General features: G+C 41.2%; 1 protein-coding gene across 1 annotated transcript in view; it reads right to left on the bottom strand.

Annotated features, from left to right (window-relative positions):
- The window catches only part of LOC306787956 (glutamate receptor 1-like), a gene marked incomplete at both ends in the record, with an annotated part of 51,035 nt that extends 28,361 nt beyond the window's left edge, over nucleotides 1-22,674 (bottom strand). Inside the window, 6 exons of the mRNA XM_079283283.1 lie at nucleotides 631-870; nucleotides 10,205-10,339; nucleotides 16,272-16,568; nucleotides 18,006-18,614; nucleotides 18,755-19,913; nucleotides 22,564-22,674. Coding sequence (XP_079139409.1) covers nucleotides 631-870; nucleotides 10,205-10,339; nucleotides 16,272-16,568; nucleotides 18,006-18,614; nucleotides 18,755-19,913; nucleotides 22,564-22,674 — 2,551 coding nt within the window. The remainder of the gene's footprint in view (nucleotides 1-630; nucleotides 871-10,204; nucleotides 10,340-16,271; nucleotides 16,569-18,005; nucleotides 18,615-18,754; nucleotides 19,914-22,563) is intronic.
- Between the last annotated feature and the right edge of the window lie 2,326 nt (nucleotides 22,675-25,000).

The following is a 25,000-nucleotide window of genomic DNA, read 5'->3' as shown; positions in this document are numbered from 1 at the left end:
GGAGGAGGAGGAGGAGGAGGAGGAGGAATGTTGCTAAGAGTTATTCTTAATGCGCCTCCTCCTCCTCCAGGAGCAGAGCTCTTTCTCTCTGCTGGAGATCCAGGACGTATTGCTGGACCCTCTGGAGGTGAAGGGGGACACAGGAGAACCAGGACTGAGAGGTTCAGCCTGTCAGACCTGCTGCAGTAGAACGAGAGGTTTTCTAAAGGGAGACACTACCACTGTAGTCCACAGGGGGCGCCAGAACCAACACTAAGACGGCTGCTCGTAGCTTTATCCTCTGACTGGAGAACGTATGGAGAGGAACTAAGACTGCTCTTAATAAATGTCTGTAACAATAGTGAGTGTATGACCCACTGATGAACGTACTGCAATATTTATATATTTAAAGTATTATGAACTGGCAAAATAAATGTTGTTTTGCATTTTTATGTTTTATATTTTATTTTAAATGGGACGCAGCCAAAGAATCCAGACGGATGAACTCTGAACAAAATGTCTTTCTGTGATATTTCAACCCTTCCATCAGAGGCTCAGTCACCATTGTGTTACCTCCTTCAGTGACAGTTATTCAAAATAACTTTAACCACAACTGTGACACACGCTGTGCGACAAACGCCGCGTCCTCACCTGAGTCGGCGCTGTACATGTAGACGAACCTGGTCCAGTAGAAGTGCTCCAGCAGGGCCATGACGGGCTCCTGCAGCTGGGGCCGCAGCTGCAGGACGAACTGGTTGTTGGTCTGAACCGGGAAGGACGGCGTGACGAAGCAGACGTGCAGAGAGCCGCAGAAAGACATCAGCATGTTGACCGTCCGCCGGTCGTACAGACCCATGATGGCGTACACGCCCTTCGAGAACTGAGAGCAGACTGGGAGGAGGAAGAAGAGAGGGTCATTAAAACAGCTCATCGTTTCCCTCATCATCAGGAGGGAGGACAGAAACTCAGAGTAATATTCACATTTCTACAAAGACATGACCACAAACTCCTGACGAGCTCAGAGGAGAGCACCCTCACAGCTCAAATGTATCAATGTGACAATTAGTCTTCGGAACTGGAAGAACATCTTGTTGTTTTGACCGTTTTCTGACCGTCTCCATCTTGGTATAGAGTTTGGCTGTATGGTATGAATATGAATCTGTTCGTCATTTATTGGTCCAGAACATGACAGCTTCCATATCGACTCTTCTTCATCTCATCTTTAAACCAACACACACACGCACACACTTTCCTTCACATGTTTATGTTTTTAATCTGAGTTTTAATCTGCACACAGAGCAGCAGAATCTCCACTCTGCAACAAGTGAACAGACCATCACCAGTGCAGTGGTAATCTTCACGGCAGACGGACGTGATTCCTGCTGCTGTGGAGCTGAAGGATGCTCACGTGGTTAGTCCACACTGAAGGATGCTCACGTGGTTAGTCCACACTGAAGGATGCTCACGTGGTTAGTCTCTACACTGAAGGATGCTCACGTGGTTAGTCTACACTGAAGGAGGCTCACGTGGTTAGTCTCTACACTGAAGGATGCTCACGTGGTTAGTCCACACTGAAGGATGCTCACGTGGTTAGTCTACACTGAAGGATGCTCACGTGGTTAGTCCACACTGAAGGAGGCTCACGTGGTTAGTCTCTACACTGAAGGATGCTCACGTGGTTAGTCCACACTGAAGGATGCTCACGTGGTTAGTCTCTACACTGAAGGATGCTCACGTGGTTAGTTTACACTGAAGGATGCTCACGTGGTTAGTCTACACTGAAGGATGCTCACGTGGTTAGTCCACACTGAAGGATGCTCACGTGGTTAGTCTCTACACTGAAGGATGCTCACGTGGTTAGTCTACACTGAAGGATGCTCACGTGGTTAGTCTACACTGAAGGATGCTCACGTGGTTAGTCTACACTGAAGGATGCTCACGTGGTTAGTCTACACTGAAGGATGCTCACGTGGTTAGTCCACACTGAAGGATGCTCACGTGGTTAGTCCACACTGAAGGATGCTCACGTGGTTAGTCTCTACACTGAAGGATGCTCACGTGGTTAGTTTACACTGAAGGATGCTCACGTGGTTAGTCTACACTGAAGGATGCTCACGTGGTGACCAGCGATGTCCAGTCGTCTCCAGGCAGAGCAGCGGAAGCCTTTTCTCTACGGCAACCCTGAAGGGACATCACATCTCTAATGCAAAACCATAAACATGAGACAGGCTGACTATAGGATGTTTGCTGGCTTTATCTCACTGTTCTTGTCATCCTCTTGTTGTTATGTATATGTATTGTCTTTCAATAAAAAAAATTTAAAAAACGTATAATTATAACAAATTAAAAAAATGCGTTTACGCGCGATAAAATAATTGTCTGTGTTAATTAATGAATACGTCACCGCGAAATGAACGCGTTAACTTGCCCAGCACTAATATATACATACATATATACATATGTATGTATATATGTATGTATATACCTTATATAGTTCCTCCGTCTGGGGCCAAAGCTCCACCTTTATTTTTAAGCTCCTCCTCCAGTGTAATATTTTATGGTCCCACCAAAGTTTCACTTCCTAACGTCAAGATCGTTTACAGATGTTTCATTCTGCCAAGTCCAGGCAGGTCTTCTGCTGACACCACTATCTCCAAGTTCCAGAGAGCAGTTTAAACACTTGAATTCTTTGACAGTTAAACATTGAATTGAATTGAAACAGGTTATATGTTCATCACTTACATGCTACTCCACTAACACCAGTTCTGATGGACTGCATTCATAGATGTGTGCTCTGAGCTGCATGGCTCACCGAGACAAATCAAATGCCAACATTACAACGTCTTAAACAAATGAACAGAGGCGATACGAGGTGTCCGTCTGGCAGTCTCGACCTCAGGCTCTAATTAATGTGTTTAGTCGCGATGCTGAATAATAGATGAAGTGGCTGCTGCCTTCCTCAGGGCGATGCACCGCACACACAACCTGAGACATGCTGATTCAGACACACACTCACGAGTCTGAAGTCAGTTAACCGCCGCCTCCGAGGCATCTGCACAAAACCTCCCGCTGACGCACAGAGAACGGTTGCAGGTTCAAATCCCATGTGGGGTGCTCAGTCTGAGTCTCGCCTCGGCCGTACGTTTGGATTTAACTCACAGAGGAGCCTCCGGAAGAACCGCTGCAGTTCTTCAGCAGAAGAAGAAGAAAGTCTGCTGATAGTTTAGCAGCTTTCTGAAGCGAGTTTGGTATTTTCCATGCGGAGAAGAGCTAAAAACAATCAGACATGATACGGCTCAGTCGGTAATCCTCACCACAGGTCTGACCTTTAACAACAGTCGAGTAACAAACGGCAGCAGCAGCGTTTATTGTACGTAAAGGTTTGATTAAAAAGACTTGAAATGAAGTGGATCACCTGATGTAGAGACACTTTGAGTTACTCTGATGTTCACGGTTGTTTAACGGTTGCTCTCCAGCTTGTTGGAGCGACGTCGATGAAAACGTAACACGGTCGTCAACACTTTGGGTTAAAGAAGTCAAATATCAAGACGAAAGAAAATGATTGTTCTTCACGTTGGTTCATGAACGCACAAACGTTTATAGAAATATGAAACAAGCTGCAACGAGAGAAATGTTTAAAGAGACAAATCCACAGAGAGGAGAGAGGAGAGGAGAGAGAGGAAGGAGGAGAGGAAACAGAGAGGAGAGGAAAGGAGATGGAGATAGAGGAGAGAGAGGAAGGAGGAGAGGAAACAGAGAGGAGAGGAAAGGAGACAGAGAGGAGAGAGAGGAAGGAGGACAGGAAACAGAGAGGAGAGGAAAGGAGATGGAGACAGAGGAGAGAGAGGAAGGAGGAGATGTGGGGACAGAGAGGATAAAGAAATGAACATTTGAACGAGTGTTCTTGTAATAGCAACATGTCTCCTGTGTTCGTCCGTCAGCGGACTGAGGATGAAAGAGAAGCAGAGCGTCTGACCTTCTGTTTAGCTTCTTGAACATCATTTCATTAAAGATAATCTCTGATTCTTCACCAGATTGTGCTGTTGGAGATACAAACAGCTGCTCTTCATCCTGTGAGATGTTCAACTGAGCGTGAAGATACGACTGAGTCCTAGAGGGCAACATGTCACCTCCTCCTCCTCCAGTTTGAGGTTTATACACCAATAAACAATTAATAACACGACGGTGTCCTCCTGTCGTCTCCTGGTAAGAGAAGTCCTGGCAGCCAAACACCAGAGGAACACCATCTCATTTACCCTCTTCCTCCTCCTCTTCCTCGCTTGATGTTCAGAGGATTAAAGTTAAATCTCAGAGATCTCAGTGTTGTTAGGAGTGACTCTGCAGCAGTGAGGACGTGGACCTGTTTCGTGCTGCAGTCCTTCAGAGTTAACGGACCCACAAATGACCTCTCGGGGCTCTTTTCCTGCTGACGGTGGGTTTCTCTCTTGCGTTCAGCTCAAACCACATTACTTCAGCCCGAGGGAGGAAGAGAAGAAGCAATACTTCCTCATCAAACGCTCCCATCTTGGATTTAGAATGTGCAGCCGGGTGTGAGGTTCAGGGAGCCGTCGGCAGAGACCGAAGTCTGTGTTAACACGAGGTCACACTCGGGTTAGTGGTGCGTTCAAAGACCCGTTACGTGCTCTGTTACACGGCGATGATCGCTCACTAACATGACTGTTGCAGCGTGTCGTATCACCAGAGCTCAACAGGAGGTGTTTATTGTTCCCTCCCTCCCTCAGGAGGCAGTTAGCTTAGTTAGCTTAGCATAAAGAGTGGAAACAGCCAGCCTGGCTCAGTGCATCGATAACGACATCATCCTCCTCAGCTGCTCAAACGCTCACTGATTATCATGTTGTATTGATTTAATGCAAACAGAAACAGAAGCAACATGAACATGTTATGTGTGAAGGAATATCTGCTGGAGTCTCAGCAGCGTCACATCTCCTGTGAACAGTCTCCATCACAACGTTTGCAGCTACGCCGCTAACAGGTCCGTCGGACACAAACAGACTGTGTGCAGCAGACACTAAAGTAAAGCACATGGCTGATATTAACCTAGCGTTAGCTTTTAGCTTAGCTTAGCCTGCCAATTCAGACTCTGTTAGCTGTTAGCTGGCTACAACGTCAATAAGTGGTCAGATTGAAGCCGTGTGATCTCTTTAGTTTGCACTGTGATGATCCTCACAGCTCCTTTCTATTGGTTTACATATTCAAAGCTACATGTTGTCACTGGTTTGAGCTCTCAGAGCCACCGTACACACTTCGAGATTAATGCTCAACAAATATCCTCTTAATGGTTAAAAGTCGGCTGTGTCACAGGAATAACTACCTCCTCTTCCTCCTCCTCCTCCTCTTCTTCATCCTCCTCCTCCTCAGGAGGAAGTTGCTTATTGAGGAGCACTGTGAGGAGAAACAGAGCGGTTGATGCTGCTGTTTATCTGCTGACGACAGACTCGCTTCATCTCTCAATGAGTGACGTCTGAACTGTGAATATCTCTCCTGGACATTAAAGGAAAATACAAACGCAGAACGTCGGGTAAGAAACAACAGCTCCGCTGCTTAATAAGCATAAATATAATAAGAGTGTGGATGCAAACACTGAGGCACAGCAACAACACGGGAGGAAATAATAATAAAGCATGAAATATATGCAAATGAGAATTATTTTGTGAACAAATGTGAAGACGTAAGTGAAGAGATAATATGAGGAAATAAAGAACGAGAGGAAGACAGGTCAGTCACTGTCTGTCTGTCTGTGTGTGTCTGTGTGTGTCTGTGTGTGTCTGTGTGTGTGTGTGTCTGTGTGTGTCTGCCTGTCTGCCTCATGATGGTGATGATGAGACAGGCGGCTGGCTCTGCATTATGTGTGTGTGTGTGTGTGTGTGTGTGTCATTCTATGTAATGAAGATGACAGCTGTCAATCAAAGCTCAACTCACTCCCAAACATTTATATATAAACAAATCCATCCAAGAATATGGCTGAAGTTCTGTTTCCATCCAATCCTGATGTCTGCATATTAGTATTACATACATATTTATATATACATATATATGATATATATGTGCATATAAACAGCTGGTCGGTGGCTTTAAAGCACCACAGAAGAAGAAGAGGTGATGATGAGAACGTGGTTTGTTTCATGTCTTCATGTGATGCGTTTTAATAATCGATGATTCGTTTCAGTCATGTTTTATTGTGTTTCATTGTGTGTTATGATTGTAAACTGAAGATTTCTGAAGGTGAAGAAGACATTTAAAGACTTGAGCTTCAGCAAATAGACATGATGGACAGTTTTACTATTTACCCACGTTTTAAAGACAATAACAATGAAACGATTGAGGGACAAATAATCGGCAGAATAATCAATAATGATGATAATCATCAGCTGCAGATCTAACTCTTGTAGTTCATCAATAATGAATAAACGGAGACAGTAAACGTCTTCACAGGACAGAAAAGAAACGGACTGAAGTGTGATTTTCACTATTGATCCAAACTCTTAAATGTGTTTTAGTTTTAGCCATTTTCAACATTTTGGACTTCATGTGATACATACTGACCCTCCTCACAGTTTAACGTTAACCATCAGAGTGTAAATAAAGTTTTACCATTAACCATCACAATGTAAATAAAGTTGTAACGTTAACCATCAGAGTGTAAATAAAGTTTTACCATTAACCATCACAATGTAAATAAAGTTTTAACGTTAACCATCAGTGTGTAAATAAAGTTGTAACGTTAACCATCAGAGTGTAAATAAAGTTTTAACGTTAACCATCAGTGTGTCAATAAAGTTTTAACGTTAACCATCAGTGTGTAAATAAAGTTTTAACGTTAACCATCAGAGTGTAAATAAAGTTTTAACGTTAACCATCAGAGTGTAAATAAAGTTTTACCATTAACCATCACAATGTAAATAAAGTTTTACCATTAACCATCACAATGTAAATAAAATTTTAACGTTAACCATCAGTGTGTCAATAAAGTTTTAACGTTAACCATGAGTGTGTAAATAAAGTTTTAACGTTAACCATCAGTGTGTAAATAAAGTTTTAACGTTAACCATCAGTGTGTAAATAAAGTTTTAACGTTAACCATCAGAGTGTAAATAAAGTTTTACCATTAACCATCACAATGTAAATAAAGTTTTACCATTAACCATCACAATGTAAATAAAGTTTTAACGTTAACCATCAGTGTGTAAATAAAGTTTTAACGTTAACCATCAGTGTGTCAATAAAGTTTTAACGTTAACCATCAGTGTGTCAATAAAGTTTTAACGTTAACCATCAGTGTGTAAATAAAGTTTTAACGTCAACCATCAGAGTGTAAATAAAGTTTTACCATTAACCATCACAATGCAAATAAAGTTTAAACGTTAACCATCAGTGTGTAAATAAAGTTTTAACGTGAACCATCAGTGTGTAAATAAAGTTTTACCATTAACCATCACAATGTAAATAAAGTTTAAACGTTAACCATCAGTGTGTAAATAAAGTTTTAACGTTAACCATCAGTGTGTAAATAAAGTTTTACCATTAACCATCACAATGTAAATAAAGTTTTAACGTTAACCATCAGAGTGTAAATAAAGTTTTACCATTAACCATCACAATGTAAATAAAGTTTTAACGTTAACCATCAGTGTGTAAATAAAGTTTTAACGTGAACCATCAGTGTGTAAATAAAGTTTTAACGTTAAGCATCAGTGTGTCAATAAAGTTTTAACGTTAACCATCAGTGTGTAAATAAAGTTTTGACGTTAACCATCAGAATGTAAATCCCAAGCTGTGATCCCAAAGACTGAGAAGAAGAAGCGGACGTGGTCGTCATCACGTCAAACGTTGGTTTGTGGACGTTCTAAAGCTTTAAGTTCAGCATTCTGTCCGTCGCCATCTTGGTTTTTTAGCAACCAGTGAACAGGAAGTGACCATATCTGGACTGAGGACGAGTGACGTAGAGACGCTGTATACGTCTCTGGTGGAGACCTGTCAATCAGCGTGTAGCCCCGCCCTAAAGCATCTCCTGCTTTATAGTCTGTTAGAGACCTGTCAATCAGCGTGTAGCCCCGCCCTAAAGCATCCCCTGCTTTATGGTCTGTGTGACTCTAAATGGACCATAATGTACTAAATGAACATCATGCTGTATTGAAGAAGACTTGAAACTAGAGATTGAGACATAAACTCATGTTTACAATGTTTACTGAGGGAATAAATCAAGAGAGAAGTAGAGTCATTTTCTCATAGACTTCTATACAACCAGAGGAGTCGCCCCCTGGTGGACACTAGAGAGAATGCAGCTTTAACACGTGAAGCTCTGACTTCACTTAAAGAACCAGAGGTTGTCTCCGGGTCGATCCTCATAGACCGCAATGTTAAAATGAACAACTTTACAGCAGAAATAAACGTGGTTTTGGTCTCGCCTCCTCAGTCCAAATATGGTCACTTCCTGTTCACTGGTTGATAAAAAACAACAACTAACTGGAGGCTTCATAACACGAGTGACGTACCATGATGACGTCCTTCCTACATAGAACCCCTCTTAGCTTCTCCTGTAGAACACAAAACAAGTCCTCACTGCTCTCACAGAGAGGATCAGTGTGTGGATGCAGCAGCAGCTCTCACACGCTTTGTTGCTGCAGCTCAAAGCGTGTTGAAGAACTCCGGCTGTCGAGTCTCACCGGAGGAGAAGCTCCGGCTGTTTTACATTTCACACAACAACACACTGGGGGGGGGGGGGGCATCGTAAGAGAGGGCACAGGTTTTATAGTAAAACCGTGCTGAATGTATTATGATCCTTCATCAGCAACAGTGACTTCATGTTCAGTTTGAGGTGCAGAAGTCCATCCAATGAATGAAGCGTCAACATAATGATAATACTTCATTACATTAACTATATGTGTTTATATGTATTCATGTATTCATGTTGACTGAAGGGAAAAAGCTCGAGGAGTTTGAATTGAAAATATTTTGTTTTAAACTTTGAACCAGTTTGAAAGCTGCAGTTGATCTTTAGTGCAGAGAATAAAGTGTTAATACATGTTTTATAACTATATAACTCATACATCATGTTTACATCAATAGTTCTACAGAGTTACAGTGTTTCATGAACAACTGCTCTTTATGAACAACTCACAGGAAATATGAAAGAGAAACGAGCAGAAATCAAACTCATTTAAACATTTAACAGAGTTTCTTTTAAATGTGAGTGTAGGTGTGTGTGTGTGTGTGTGTGTAGGTGTGTGTGTGTGTGTGTGTGTGTGTGTGTGTGTGTGTGTAGGTGTGTGTGTGTGTGTGTGTGTATGTAGGTGTGTGTGTGTGTAGGTGTGTGTGTGTAGGTGTGTGTGTGTGTGTGTAGGTGTGTGTGAGTGTAGGTGTGTGTGTGTGTGTGTGTGTGTGTGTGTGTGTGTGTGTGTGTAGGTGTGTGTGTGTGTGTGTGTATGTAGGAGTGCACAGCTGCTCCTGTCTGGAGTTGACCTGGGGGGCGTGAGACGTTCAGGTGTAGTAAAACTGGCTGGTGAGAATAGAAGCAGGTCAGCACATTGTTCAGTAAACCTGCTGTAGTGTGCTGCACGCTCCCCGAGGCCGCGGCCCATTTAGCTGTGAGCTCCCTCTGGTCCACGTCCTCTTACTGCAGCCTCTTCTTTAAAGCCTCCTTTTAGTTCTGTGTTCCCTGAATCCCAAGTCTGCCCCATGAGGGCTGGAGGATGAGCTGACCCGTGACGGAGAGGACAGAGTTACACCAACGCACCGCCAAGTCTAAAAGAGCCTCGCTCAAATGAGGAGCACGCTAACGCTAACTCACTTTTAACACCTGAAGACGTTTCTGTATCTCACCTGTACACAAACACACCTGAACCTGAGTGATCAAGTCTTGTAGATCACTAGAAGAACAAACTCATAGAAACTCACCACTGATGTACCGTCACTGTATAATGTAATGAACAGAGTACCTGAACAGGTAGAGTACAGAGTACCTGAACAGGTAGAGAACAGAGTACCTGAACGGGTAGAGAACAGAGTACCTGAACAGGTAGAGAACAGAGTACCTGAACAGGTAGAGAACAGAGTACCTGAACAGGTAGAGAACAGAGTACCTGAACAGGTAGAGAACAGAGTACCTGAACGGGTAGAGAACAGAGTACCTGAACAGGTAGAGAACAGAGTACCTGAGCAGGTAGAGAACAGAGTACCTGAACAGATAGAGTGTGTCTGAACTTACAGGCGTAGGTCATGGAAAAGCTGCTTCCTGGGTCCACCATGTCCACCTGTGGAACCAGTTTGGGGACGTCCTGCTGCTGGGCCAGAGCGAAGCGAAACACATCGTACTCATGGGATCCGGTGGGGAAGAGGCCTCCTGGTCCACAGAGACACAGAGAGGATTAAACATACCGTCCCACAGGAAGAGACCTCAGCGTAAACTTTACTTCTTCTGGAACTTCGGTTTGGGATGCAGCCTCCATGTTGTTTACCACCTGCTGTCCTGATGACAACCACTCGCAGCGTGACTGTCGACTGAGCGCCTTTGACTCAACGCTCCTCTCTTGTCACCAGAGGCTGAGTTCACCACCGTCACTAAAAATAACGCCGGCTGCTTTGCGGTGATTGCCGTTAAAAGCCTCTCTGCTCTGGAGCGCTCTCAGCGAGATGTTCTCGAGTCTCAGAGAAACGATGTGAATGTCCGCTGTGATGGACCGTCTGAAGAACACGTCTATAGCTGAGGCTGCATCCAGATGTTAGAGGAGCTTTTTGAGCACATCATTTTAATCCAGTTCAGAAAACAGAACAATAAACTTTATATTTTAAATGTTGAAGTTGTCATTCTCTGGTTTCTACGTCGCTACTGTGAGAATTTACTGACTTTTATTATTTTACTTTAATTATCAATTCAAAATCTTTCAACTTATTATTTTACTGTCAAACAAAACATTTCAGTTTTCTGATGTTTCACATGATGAAAATAATAAGAATAGAGATGTAGTACAGTATAAAGTACTATATGTAGTACAGTATAAAGTACAACCTGTACCTCTGAGGTGTAGTACAGTATAAAGTACATGTACCTCTGAGGTGTAGTACAGTATGAAGTACAACATGTAACTTTGAGGTGTAGTACAGTATAAAGTACAATATGTACCTCTGAGATGTAGTACAGTATAAAGTACATGTACCTCTGAGGTGTAGTACAGTATAAAGTACATGTACCTCTGAGGTGTAGTACAGTATGAAGTACAACATGTAACTTTGAGATGTAGTACAGTATAAAGTACAATATGTACCTCTGAGATGTAATACGGTATAAAGTACATGTACCTCTGAGATGTAGTACAGTATAAAGTACAACATGCACCTCTGCGATATAGTACAGTATAAAGTACCTGAAGTTTGAATGTTAGTACATGTACTTCCATATTACTTCAGAATGATAGTAAAATACTATTTATACTTAAAAACTTGTTCAGACCCAGATTGCTAAAAGTTAGCGACCGGAAGTTAGCTGCTAGCAGAAACCACAGGTGCTACAAGCTAATGTAGCATTCTTGCTATCTTAGTAAACCGGTAAAGAGACGCTTTAACATCTCTTCATATTAAATACAATAATAAACGAAACACTGACGAAGCTGTACCTTCATCCTCCAGGTGATAAACACACACTAATATAAGAGACACGTCACCGTGCTAACAATCCACCTGTGACTCTTTCCGGCATTGCACCTTCAAAATAAGAGCTCCAATTTTTTTAGTACAACTAAAGGGAAGAAGAAGGTCTAAAACACTGAGATGAATACAATGAAAAACAACAATGAATGAAAATAAAAGTACTGATACAACACCGTAAAAAACGTATCCTAATACATAATCACTAAAGCTGTCAGATAACTGGTGGCAGAGTACCTCTCAGTACTTGCACTTGTACTTGTACACCTTATGATCCTGTGCTTGTTGACACGGCGCCCAAAAGTAAAATCTGTTTTACCCCGTGAACACTGCTCACATAAAATATGTGATATTTTAGGAGTATTATCAGAATATGATTTATTCATGAGCGTCTTGAGGCAGTGACAGAAGGTCTCCGGACTCAGAGGTGGTTTTCTGCTGAGCTGTGCAGGTTGTTTGGGTTCATTCCAGTGAAAACGCAGGTTAGTTCGGCTTGATGCCTCATCAGCACCGAACCTGAGCGGAGAGCCGGAGCCAGTGGTCCTGTGAATCGCATCATGACTTCACTTTGGGAGAGTCACGCACGCGCTCGGCCGCCCACAGCTGATCCACTGTGAGCGTGACCGAACCGATGCGAGATCAAAGAGCTGAGGGAGCAGAGTTGGGATTCACTCAGTCCTGCGTGTAACTATACCAGCTATCGTTTTAAAGTAGGCTACTTGTACTTTGCATTTATAACTTTTACTCGACTACATTTATCTGACAGCTGTAGTTAGAAAATACTTTATGAAAACATAAAATAGTTGAAAGAGCTGCTCTTCAAATGCTGATTGAACATCGATTCATCAATAATATTCCATTCCAACGATCCTTTGTCTGGTGACTCACTGAGTGGTAGAAGCACACAGATATAGTAGTAATACAAGTAGTACTACCACAGTGTACATATTAAAGTCCTGCATTCAATTCTAGTAAAAGTGCAAAAGTATTATAATCAAAATAAAGTACCAAAGGTAAAAGTACTCACTATGCAGAATGATATATGTTATATTATTGTATTGTGATTATTGATGCATTCATGTGTTCATCCCTCCAATGAAACAGTAACTTGTAAATCGTCCCCAGGGACCAATCATATCTTCTCTTGTCTTCATAATAAATATTTCATTTGTTGAATTATTTCATGTTATCAATATGAATCTGTGGAATACATATAGTGGCGTAAAAAGCACAATATTTACCTCTTAATTGTAGTTTAGTAGAAGTTTAAAGTATTCAAGTAAAGTGCCACAAATTGTTACTTCACTAAGTACTGTAGTTAGTACTTAGTGCAGTACTTTGGTACTGTACTAAGTATTGTAGCACAAGACAAGCACAATGGAGACATGAACTTGGGCTCTGAGGAATTGTAAATGCCATTATTTTCTAACATTTCACTCAACAATCAATTAATAAAGAGAATATTGGCAGATTAATCTGTGATGAAACGAGATTCAAGGAAAGAAGAAGAATCAACAAGCACAATTTAGCCCACTAACCATATGAATCTGAACTATTATGAATCTGAACCAATAAACACATTGGGTCAATAACCATAAACACCATAAACATCTTAATTACCCGTTCATATAACATCACATAGACTCTGTCCATGGTGCTGGTTTATATAACATCACATAGACTCTGTCCATGGTGCTGGTTTATATAACATCACATAGACTCTGTCCATGGTGCTGGTTTATATAACATCACATAGACTCTGTCCATGGTGCTGGTTCACATAACATCACATAGACTCTGTCCATGGTGCTGGTTTATATAACATCACATAGACTCTGTCCATGGTGCTGGTTCCTATAACATCACATAGACTCTGTCCATGGTGCTGGTTTATATTACATCACATAGACTGTCCATGGTGCTGGTTTATATAACATCACATAGACTCTGTCCATGGTGCTGGTTTATATAACATCACATAGACTCTGTCCATGGTGCTGGTTTATATAACATCACATAGACTCTGTCCATGGTGCTGGTTTATATAACATCACATAGACTCTGTCCATGGTGCTGGTTCCTATAACATCACATAGACTCTGTCCATGGTGCTGGTTTATATTACATCACATAGACTGTCCATGGTGCTGGTTCCTATAACATCACATAGACTCTGTCCATGGTGCTGGTTCATGTAACATCACATAGACTCTGTCCATGGTGCTGGTTTATATAACATCACATAGACTGTCCATGGTGCTGGTTTATATAACATCACATAGACTCTGTCCATGGTGCTGGTTTATATAACATCACATAGACTCTGTCCATGGTGCTGGTTTATATAACATCACATAGACTCTGCCCATGGTGCTGGTTTATATAACATCACATAGACTCTGTCCATGGTGCTGGTTTATATAACATCACATAGACTGTCCATGGTGCTGGTTCCTATAACATCACATATACTCTGTCCATGGTGCTGGTTTATATAACATCACATAGACTGTCCATGGTGCTGGTTCCTATAACATCACATAGACTCTGTCCATGGTGCTGGTTCCTATAACATCACATAGACTCTGTCCATGGTGCTGGTTCATGTAACATCACATATACTCTGTCCATGGTGCTGGTTTATATAACATCACATAGACTCTGTCCATGGTGCTGGTTCCTATAACATCACATAGACTCTGTCCATGGTGCTGGTTCATGTAACATCACATATACTCTGTCCATGGTGCTGGTTTATATAACATCACATAGACTGTCCATGGTGCTGGTTCCTATAACATCACATAGACTCTGTCCATGGTGCTGGTTTATATTACATCACATAGACTCTGTCCATGGTGCTGGTTCCTATAACATCACATATACTCTGTCCATGGTGCTGGTTTATATAACATCACATAGACTGTCTATGGTGCTGGTTCCTATAACATCACATAGACTCTGTCCATGGTGCTGGTTCATGTAACATCACATAGACTCTGTCCATGGTGCTGGTTCATGTAACATCACATAGACTCTGTCCATGGTGCTGGTTTATATAACATCACATAGACTCTGTCCATGGTGCTGGTTTATATAACATCACATAGACTCTGTCCATGGTGCTGGTTTATATAACATCACATAGACTGTCCATGGTGCTGGTTCCTATAACATCACATAGACTCTGTCCATGGTGCTGGTTCATGTAACATCACATAGACTCTGTCCATGGTGCTGGTTTATATAACATCACATAGACTCTGTCCATGGTGCTGGTTTATATAACATCACATAGACTCTGTCCATGGTGCTGGTTTATATAACATCACATAGACTCTCTCCATGGTGCTGGTTTATATAACATCACATAGACTCTGTCCATGGTGCTGGTTTATATAACATCACATAGACTCTGTCCATGGTGCTGGTTCATGTAACATCACATAGACTCTGTCCATGGTGCTGGTTTATATTACATCACATAGACTGTCCATGGTGCTGGTTCATATAACATCACATAGACTCTGTCCATGGTGCTGGTTTATATAACATCACATAGCCTCTGTCCATGGTGCTGGTTTATATTACATCACATAGACTGTCCATGGTGCTGGTTTATATTGCATCACATATACTCTGTCCATGGTGCTGGTTTATATAACATCACATAGACTGTCCATGGTGCTGGTTTATATTACATCACATAGACTCTGTCCATGGTGCTGGTTTATATAACATCACATAGACTCTGTCCATGGTGCTGGTTTATATAACATCACATAGACTGTCCATGGTGCTGGTTTATATAACATCACATAGACTGTCCATGGTGCTGGTTTATATAACATCACATAGACTGTCCATGGTGCTGGTTCATATTACATCACATAGACTCTGTCCATGGTGCTGGTTCATATTACATCACATAGACTCTGTCCATGGTGCTGGTTTATATTACATCACATAGACTCTGTCCATGGTGCTGATTTATATAACATCACATAGACTGTCCATGGTGCTGGTTTATATTACATCACATAGACTATGTCCATGGTGCTGGTTCATATAACATCACATAGACTCTGTCCATGGTGCTGGTTTATAGAACATCACATAGACTCTGTCCATGGTGCTGGTTTATGTAATACTTCTGTAATAAAACAACATTACTGTAGTTTTAAGCACCTGGACACACCTCCGTCACTGTAATAATGTACTTAAATCTCACACTGCGTGTTGTAGGGATATCAAGATGCAATAAACACAAAATACTAAATACTAGTCAAAACATGAGTATATGAATACTAACATACTGTGAGTATTAATACACGAGAGGGTTACTTAAACAGATACTCATACCAGGAATGTAGTAGAAATACGAGGATGATTACAGGAAACATTTATATATGTATATATGTAATTATAGATACATAATGATATATATTTTGGGGAAACATTCGGGGTAATCATTTGAGTTGGGAGAGTCTTCCACAGTGCGTCATTACATGAATGCATAGGCTTGTGATTGAATTGAAATACAAGAGCATATATAAATATTTAAGATATCAACGGAACACTAAAAGGAGATCCCGCCGCGGGTCCTCCGCTGGTCCCCGCCGCTCACTCACCTATGTGGATGTTACTTGGGAAACTTGTGCCGCTGCAGAGCCCGAGCAGCAGTAGCCGCAGCAGCAGCGGGAACAGCACCGAGGGGACCGCATGTTTCCGCATGTTTCCTCCTCCAGCAGCACCGACGGGAGACGCTGAACAAACCGGCGTAATCCCATTCACAGCCGGGCACAGATCCACCGCAGCCTGGCGAACAGACGCGCTCATCCGCCGGCGGTCGGCGTCGGTTCTTCTCTCTCCGCGGCTCTGATCAAACATCCATAGTTGGAGCGCAGAGCTCTGCAGCCGCGTCGACTCTGAGTGTCACAGTGTTTGTTCACTGTTTCTGTACCCAACTCCCCCCCCTCCCTCTCTCTTATAGTCCTGCAGAGCGCGTGGATATGGAGGAGCAGCAGTAACTGAACAGACATGTTGGTTTGTTTGGATTCCTCCTGTGACAACACACATCAGCACTTAATTCACAGTCATACAGTTAGCTGTCATTTTTATTTTCAGTCACACATTTTCACTTTTATTACATGAGGCGGTAATTTAAGGATTCAAGGATCAAGTTCTACTGTAGTGCATTTTATTTAAATTAGCATCATGAGGAATGTAAACAGCAGCAACAGAAACACTTCTCTGGTTCAGATAATATGGCGACAACATGAGGACAACATCCTCTAACTCTGACTGCATGGAATACATTTCATATGTATATATATATGTTGTAGTACATTAAGGGAGGCTAATGTCTTGTGTATAATTACTATAAAACACTTAATAAAATAAAGAATAGACAGACAGACACACAGGGATAGATAGTTACTTTATTAATCCCACAAGGGGACGTACTTCTTTACAGCAGCAGCATTATGATACAGTAAGCAATAAACACAGCAGAGTAAAACTATAAAAACATATTAAATATAAAAATGCACAATACTAACAGAAAACATTCTGTCGTCATCTGTATAGACACACATACACACATATATATATATATATATATATATATATACACATATATATATATATATATATATATATATATATATATATATATATATATATATATATATATATATATATATATATATATATATATATATATATATATATACACATACTATATTTCAGTCTGAACCAAAGTGATTTCCAGTGTATTTGATATTTTGGTTGTCTCATTTCTTCTATTATTGAATCCATCTATAAGCTCCGCCTCCTCTCCCCGTCCTCACATAAACACACTACAGTCCACATGAGTTCTTCTTCAGCAGCCACAGTGTGAACTTGTTGTGCTGTGTGATTTCTAATCCTCCACAGTTTACCCACACAAGGAATAATCTCCTCCTTCCACTGAGACAACAGAGAGAGGAACCGATCCTCCTCGTCTGATGGATTTATCTGCTCTCCACCAACGGATGACAGCAGCGTAGGTGGATCCACTGAAACCGGACGGATGATCGACTTCTGCTCTCATTCATCTCGTTTCCATCCACCAGCTGAAAGTCTACAATCTCACAATCAGTTTCACTGTTACGACCACTTTGATAGAAAACAGTTCGCAGTGAAGTCTGTGAAGTCTGTTTAGCAAGATTTTTAAATGACAGATTTTAAAGAACCAAAAAACTTCTTTACTTGCATTCAGAGATATTTAATCTCATGGTAACCTGATGAAGGTCGATGTACCGAAACATTGTCACAAAATATCTCTGAATGTTATGGGAGTATTTTTGTTCTTTATAGTCTACCCTCGGTAGGTAAACCCTCGGTAGAGAAACCCTCGGTAGAGAAACCCTCGGTAGAGAAACCCTCGGTAGAGAAACCCTCGGTAGAGAAACCCTCGGTAGAGAAACCCTCGGTAGGCGAACCCTCGGTAGAGAAACCCTCGCTAGAGAAACCATCGGTATAGAGAAACCCTCGGTAGAGAAACCCTCGGTAGAGAAACCCTCGGTATAGAGAAACCCTCGGTAGAGAAACCCTCGGTAGAGAAACCCTCGGTATAGAGAAACCCTCGCTAGAGAAACCATCGGTAGGCGAACCCCCGGTAGGTAAACCCTCGGTAGAGAAACCCTCGGTAGGCGAACCCTCGGTAGAGAAACCCTCGGTAGAAAAACCCTCGGTAGGTGAACCCTCGGTAGAGAAACCCTCGGTAGGTAAACCCTCGGTAGAGAAACCCTCGGTAGAGAAACCCTCGGTAGAGAAACCCTCGGTAGGCGAACCCTCGGTAGAGAAACCCTCGCTAGAGAAACCATCGGTATAGAGAAACCCTCGGTAGGTAAACCCTCGGTAGAGAAACCCTCGGTAGAGAAACCCTCGGTAGAGAAACCCTCGGTAGGCGAACCCTCGGTAGAGAAACCCTCGGTATAGAGAAACCCTCGGTAGAGAAACCCTCGGTAGAGAAACCCTCGGTATAGAGAAACCCTCGGTAGAGAAACCCTCGGTAGAGAAACCCTCGGTATAGAGAAACCCTCGCTAGAGAAACCATCGGTAGGCGAACCCCCGGTAGGTAAACCCTCGGTAGAGAAACCCTCGGTAGGCGAACCCTCGGTAGAGAAACCCTCGGTAGAAAAACCCTCGGTAGGTGAACCCTCGGTAGAGAAACCCTCGGTAGGTAAACCCTCGGTAGAGAAACCCTCGGTAGGTAAACCCTCGGTAGAGAAACCCTCGGTAGGCGAACCCTCGGTAGGTAAACCCTCGGTAGAGAAACCCTCGGTAGGTAAACCCTCGGTAGAGAAACCCTCGGTAGAGAAACCCTCGGTAGGTAAACCCTCGGTAGAGAAACCCTCGGTAGGTAAACCCTCGGTAGAGAAACCCTCGGTATAGAGAAACCCTCGGTAGAGAAACCCTCGGTATAGAGAAACCCTCGGTAGAGAAACCCTCGGTAGGAGAACCCCCGGTAGGTAAACCCTCTGTAGAGAAACCCTCGGTATAGAGAAACCCTCGGTAGGTGAACCCTCAGTAGGCGAACCCCCGGTAGGTAAACCCTCGGTAGAGAAACCCTCGGTAGGCGAACCCCCGGTAGGTAAACCCTCGGTAGAGAAACCCTCGGTAGGCAAACCCTCGGTAGGCAAACCCTCGGTAGAGAAACCCTCGGTAGGGAAACCCTCGGTAGAGAAACCCTCGGTAGGGAAACCCTCGGTAGAGAAACCCTCGGTAGGCGAACCCTCGGTAGAGAAACCCTCGGTAGAAAAACCCTCGGTAGGCGAACCCTCGGTAGAGAAACCCTCGGTAGAGAAACCCTCGGTAGGTGAACCCTCGGTAGAGAAACCCTCGGTAGAGAAACCCTCGGTAGAGAAACCCTCGGTAGAGAAACCCTCGGTAGGTAAACCCTCGGTAGAGAAACCCTCGGTATAGAGAAACCCTCGGTAGAGAAACCCTCGGTATAGAGAAACCCTCGGTAGAGAAACCCTCGGTAGGCGAACCCCCGGTAGGTAAACCCTCGGTAGAGAAACCCTCGGTATAGAGAAACCCTCGGTAGGTGAACCCTCGGTAGAGAAACCCTCGGTAGGTAAACCCTCGGTAGGCGAACCCCCGGTAGGTAAACCCTCGGTAGAGAAACCCTCGGTAGGTAAACCCTCGGTAGGCGAACCCCCGGTAGGTAAACCCTCGGTAGAGAAACCCTCGGTAGGCGAACCCTCGGTAGGCGAGCTGCAGGTCTGCTGAGACCCTCAGCTCATTTAAATCAAGATTGAAGACTTTTCTGTTTGCTGCTGCCTTTAATTGAACCACATTCAATTCATATATTAATCAATTTCCTGCATTTCTGCATTTTACTACTGTATTTTATTTCTTGCACTGTTTCTTTAATTGTTTTTAAATCTCCTTTTCTTTTGCCTTATGTTTTGATGCTTTTAATGGTTTTATGTGAAGCACTTTGAATTACCTTGTTGTTGAAATGTGCTATACAAATAAACTTGCCTTGTCTTGTAGGAACCTTCATCTCAAACGTCTCGTGTTCGTCTCGTGTCTCTCAGGCTTCTTTCTTCTACAATAAATATATATATTTAAATTGAATCACTGGAAACACTCAAGTACCTCAAACTACATTCATGTACTTGTACTTTCACTATCTTCACAGTGTGTGTGAGTACTTTGACTGCAGTAAAGTGAGTAATACAGGATTACGAGTCTGTGATCCGGTCTCTCTTGTCAAACCGTTAAAGAGCCAATCAGCTCTAATCACTTCTTTTATGACTGTTGTCATGGCAACCGCATACTCTTTGAAGCCATTTGTTGATTTTTAGAATCCTTCAGGGCTCCGTGTGTGTGTACGTGTGTGTGTCTGTGTGTGTACGTGTGTGTGTGTGTGTGTGTGTGTGTGTACGTGTGTCTGTGTATACATGTATACATGTATATATATGTATATATATATACATGTATATATATATATATATGTATACATGTATATATATACATGTATACATATATATATATATATGTATACATGTATATATATATGTATATATACATATATATATATATAAATATATACATGTATACATATATATATATATGTATACATGTATATATATACATGTATACATATATATATATATACATGTATATATATATATATATATACATATATATATATATATATATACATGTATATATATATATATATACATGTATATATATATATATACATGTATATATATATATATATGTATACATGTATATATATACATGTATACATATATATATATATATGTATATATATATATATACATATATATATATATATATATACATGTATATATATATATATACATGTATATGTATATATGTATACATGTATATATATATACATATATATATATACATGTATACATATATATACATATATATACATATATATACATATATATACATATATGTATATATATGTATATATATGTATATATATACATATATATACATATATATACATGTATATATATATATATATATACATGTATATGTATATATGTATACATGTATATATATATATATATACATGTATATATATATATACATGTATATATATATATATACATGTATATATATGTATATATATACATATATATACATGTATATATATGTATATATATACATGTATATATATGTATATATATGTATATATATACATATATATACATGTATATATATACATATATATACATGTATACATATATATATATATATATACATGTATATATACATGTATATATATATATATACATGTATATATATATATATATACATGTATATATATACATGTATATGTATATATATACATGTATACATATACATGTATATATATACATGTATATATATACATGTATATATATACATGTATATATATACATGTATATGTATATATGTATACATGTATATGTATATATGTATACATGTATATGTATATATGTATACATGTATATATATATACATATGGTTTTATTGGGACTTCTCTGCAGGTTCAGTGACTTTGCAGTAAAGCCTCAAATATTTCTGCTTCTGATAAAAAAGCTCTGATAAAAAAGCTGTAACATGATAATTAGTGAACGTCAGAGCGGCTTGTGTCCTGCTGTTTTTATGCTAAGCTACGCTAATTGCCTGCTGGCTGAGACTTCTCGTTTACTGTACAGACGTGACTCAGAAACACGGTTATTAAGTGAACTTTCACAACATGTACAACGATTTAAGATGAAACTAAAAAGCTTCCTGCTGTTCGTCAGAACGTGAAATTGAATGAAAACAGAAGAACTAAAGACGGAAACTTCAAAGGCTTCAGGAACTGAACGAGTTCAGAGAGCCAGCGAGTGTTTGTGAGATCCATCGCAGCATGGCACATGGAAATGGTGCTGATGATGGGGGGGGGGGGGTCATTAGGACTTCAGATTGGATTGCAGCAGAAGAAGAAGCTGGAAGGATTTGACTGCACTTTGTAGAGAAAGCTGCTGCTGCTGCTTGACAGATTGAATTACATCTCAGAATGGAGGATTAAAGCTGCAGTAACAAAGGGAAACTGTCAGACAGACACAAAAATACATAAAGAAAAAGGAAATCTATCAACGCTGTAAGCTGACGGAGACGAAATGTAAACGTTACAAACGAAGAAGAGCAGATCCAGGTGAAGACGGAACACGAAGAGCTGCGGGCTTCATCTCTAAATCTGCTCTATTTCCATCCTCAGCATTCGTCCCTTTAGAAAGACCCGGATGGTGTTCTTATAGTTTGGACGTCCGTCCATGCTCTTCAGAGCGCTTTCGTCACGGTGGCGTTCTGAAGACCAGCTGACAGCTTCCTGTCTGAAGGCCATCAGACCGCTTTGTAATCCCTCAGTCCTCCGTAAAGACGCCGCAACAAACCGATGAACATGAAGATGCTTAACGGACTCTTCTTGTCTTCGTCTTCGTTCTGTTTGGGGAGGATCATGCTCTACGTTTGGGATGAAACCATCGACTGTATAGAAGAAGTGGACGTTGGTTTGTGGACGTTCTAAAGCTTTAAGTTCAGCATTCTGTATGAGAACAAAGAATAATTTTTCTGTCACACCCACGGTCAGTGTTCATGTGGTCAGTGTTCATGTGTTCATGTGTTCAGTGTTTATGTGTTCAGTGTTTATGTGTTCAGTGTTCATGTGTTCATGTGTTCAGTGTTTATGTGTTCAGTGTTTATGTGTTCAGTGTTCATGTGTTCATGTGTTCAGTGTTCAGTGTTCAGTGTTCATGTGTTCAGTGTGCATGTGTTCAGTGTTCATGTGTTCATGTGCTCAGTGTTCATGTGTCCAGTGTTCATGTGTTCATGTGTTCAGTGTTCATGTGTTCATGTGTTCAGTGTTTATGTGTTCAGTGTTTATGTGTTCAGTGTTCAGTGTTCATGTGTTCAGTGTTCAGTCTTCAGTGTTCAGTGTTCATGTGTTCAGTGTTCATGTGTTCATGTGTTCATGTGTTCAGTGTTTATGTGTTCAGTGTTTGTGTTCAGTGTTCAGTGTTCATGTGTTCAGTGTTTATGTGTTCAGTGTTTATGTGTTCAGTGTTTGTGTTCAGTGTTCAGTGTTCATGTGTTCATGTGTTCAGTGTTTATGTGTTCAGTGTTTGTGTTCATGTGTTCAGTGTTCAGTGTTCATGTGTTCATGTGTTCAGTGTTTATGTGTTCAGTGTTTATGTGTTCAGTGTTTGTGTTCAGTGTTCAGTGTTCATGTGTTCATGTGTTCAGTGTTTATGTGTTCAGTGTTTGTGTTCAGTGTTCATGTGTTCAGTGTTTATGTGTTCAGTGTTTGTGTTCAGTGTTCAGTGTTCTTGTGTTCAGTGTTTATGTGTTCAGTGTTCAGTGTTCATGTGTTCAGTGTTCATGTGTTCATGTGTTCAGTGTTCATGTGTTCAGTGTTTGTGTTCAGTGTTCAGTGTTCATGTGTTCAGTGTTTATGTGTTCAGTGTTTATGTGTTCAGTGTTTGTGTTCAGTGTTCAGTGTTCATGTGTTCAGTGTTTATGTGTTCAGTGTTTATGTGTTCAGTGTTTATGTGTTCAGTGTTTATGTGTTCAGTGTTTGTGTTCAGTGTTCAGTGTTCATGTGTTCAGTGTTTATGTGTTCAGTGTTTATGTGTTTATGTGTTCAGTGTTTGTGTTCAGTGTTCAGTGTTCATGTGTGCAGTGTTCATGTGTTCAGTGTTTATGTGTTCAGTGTTTATGTGTTCAGTGTTTATGTGTTCAGTGTTCAGTGTTCAGTGTTCATGTGTTCAGTGTTCAGGTGTTCATGTGTTCAGTGTTGTTCTAATGCGAGGTGAGCGGAGTGGCGGGGGGGCGCACGCCTGATTTAACTCCTCGGAGCCTTAATGGAAGAAGGAGTCCTGAGAGTGCAGCTCCACACGCTCACAAAGCTTAATCAGCCGTGAGTCGCCGCGTGCTTCGTCCAGCGCAGTCGTCCTCGTGTTGAAGGAACATTTGTAGAGCGACACACGGATCACCTTGTCCCCGACGTTTCCACAACAAGTGAACAACGCTTTCCGGGTCAGCGGTGGTTTCATTTTGTTCTCTCGAAACAGATCCTCCTTCGTGTCGAATCTGGAGGAGACGGGACGAGACTTTAGTGTCGGACGGAAAAAGACCGAAAACAACAACGAAGAAACAAAACAACCTTCAATGAAACGCAAAATAGCTACGGAGGGACAAAAGGAGCCTCCAAGAGTTGTAAAACACCTACAAAGAGACAGAAAATGACTGCAAGAGACAAAACAACTACAAAAAGACAAACCCAAAAAGTCCAAATTAACACAAAGACACAAAACGACCAAAAAAAACGTCTCAAAACTACCGCAAAGAGAAAGACATTGAAGAAAAAGAAATAAAATGACCACAAAGAGACTGAAAACAACTGAGAGAGACAGAACGAGCACAAGCAGAAAGAACAAGCTGCAAAATGAGCAGAAGACGACGCTATAGACTCAACACAGACACGAGAATCTCCTTCTGAGTCACTTGAGATGTGATTTGGTTCCAACATAAGAACATGAGGAAACATTACACACGGCCCACTTTGGCCTTTTGTATGAATAATGAAAAAAGGAACATATTGAAGGACGCATTCCCTGTTTCTCACCTCTCATGGCCGGAACATGAATAAATCATCCAATAATGTGATGAATAATTTGTGACTAATACTTCCCTCAACTTTCCACATGTTTATTTCATCTGCTGTTGTTGCTGTTGGCCAGAGAGAAAGGTCTTCAACGGCAGAAACTAAAGGCAGCTGAAGGAACGC

The sequence above is a fragment of the Melanostigma gelatinosum genome, assembly GCF_949748355.1.
Source record: "Melanostigma gelatinosum genome assembly, chromosome: 14".
NCBI lineage: Eukaryota > Metazoa > Chordata > Actinopteri > Perciformes > Zoarcidae > Melanostigma > Melanostigma gelatinosum.
The sequence above is the reverse complement of the archived record's forward strand: the minus strand, read 5'-3'. Positions and strand labels throughout refer to the sequence as shown.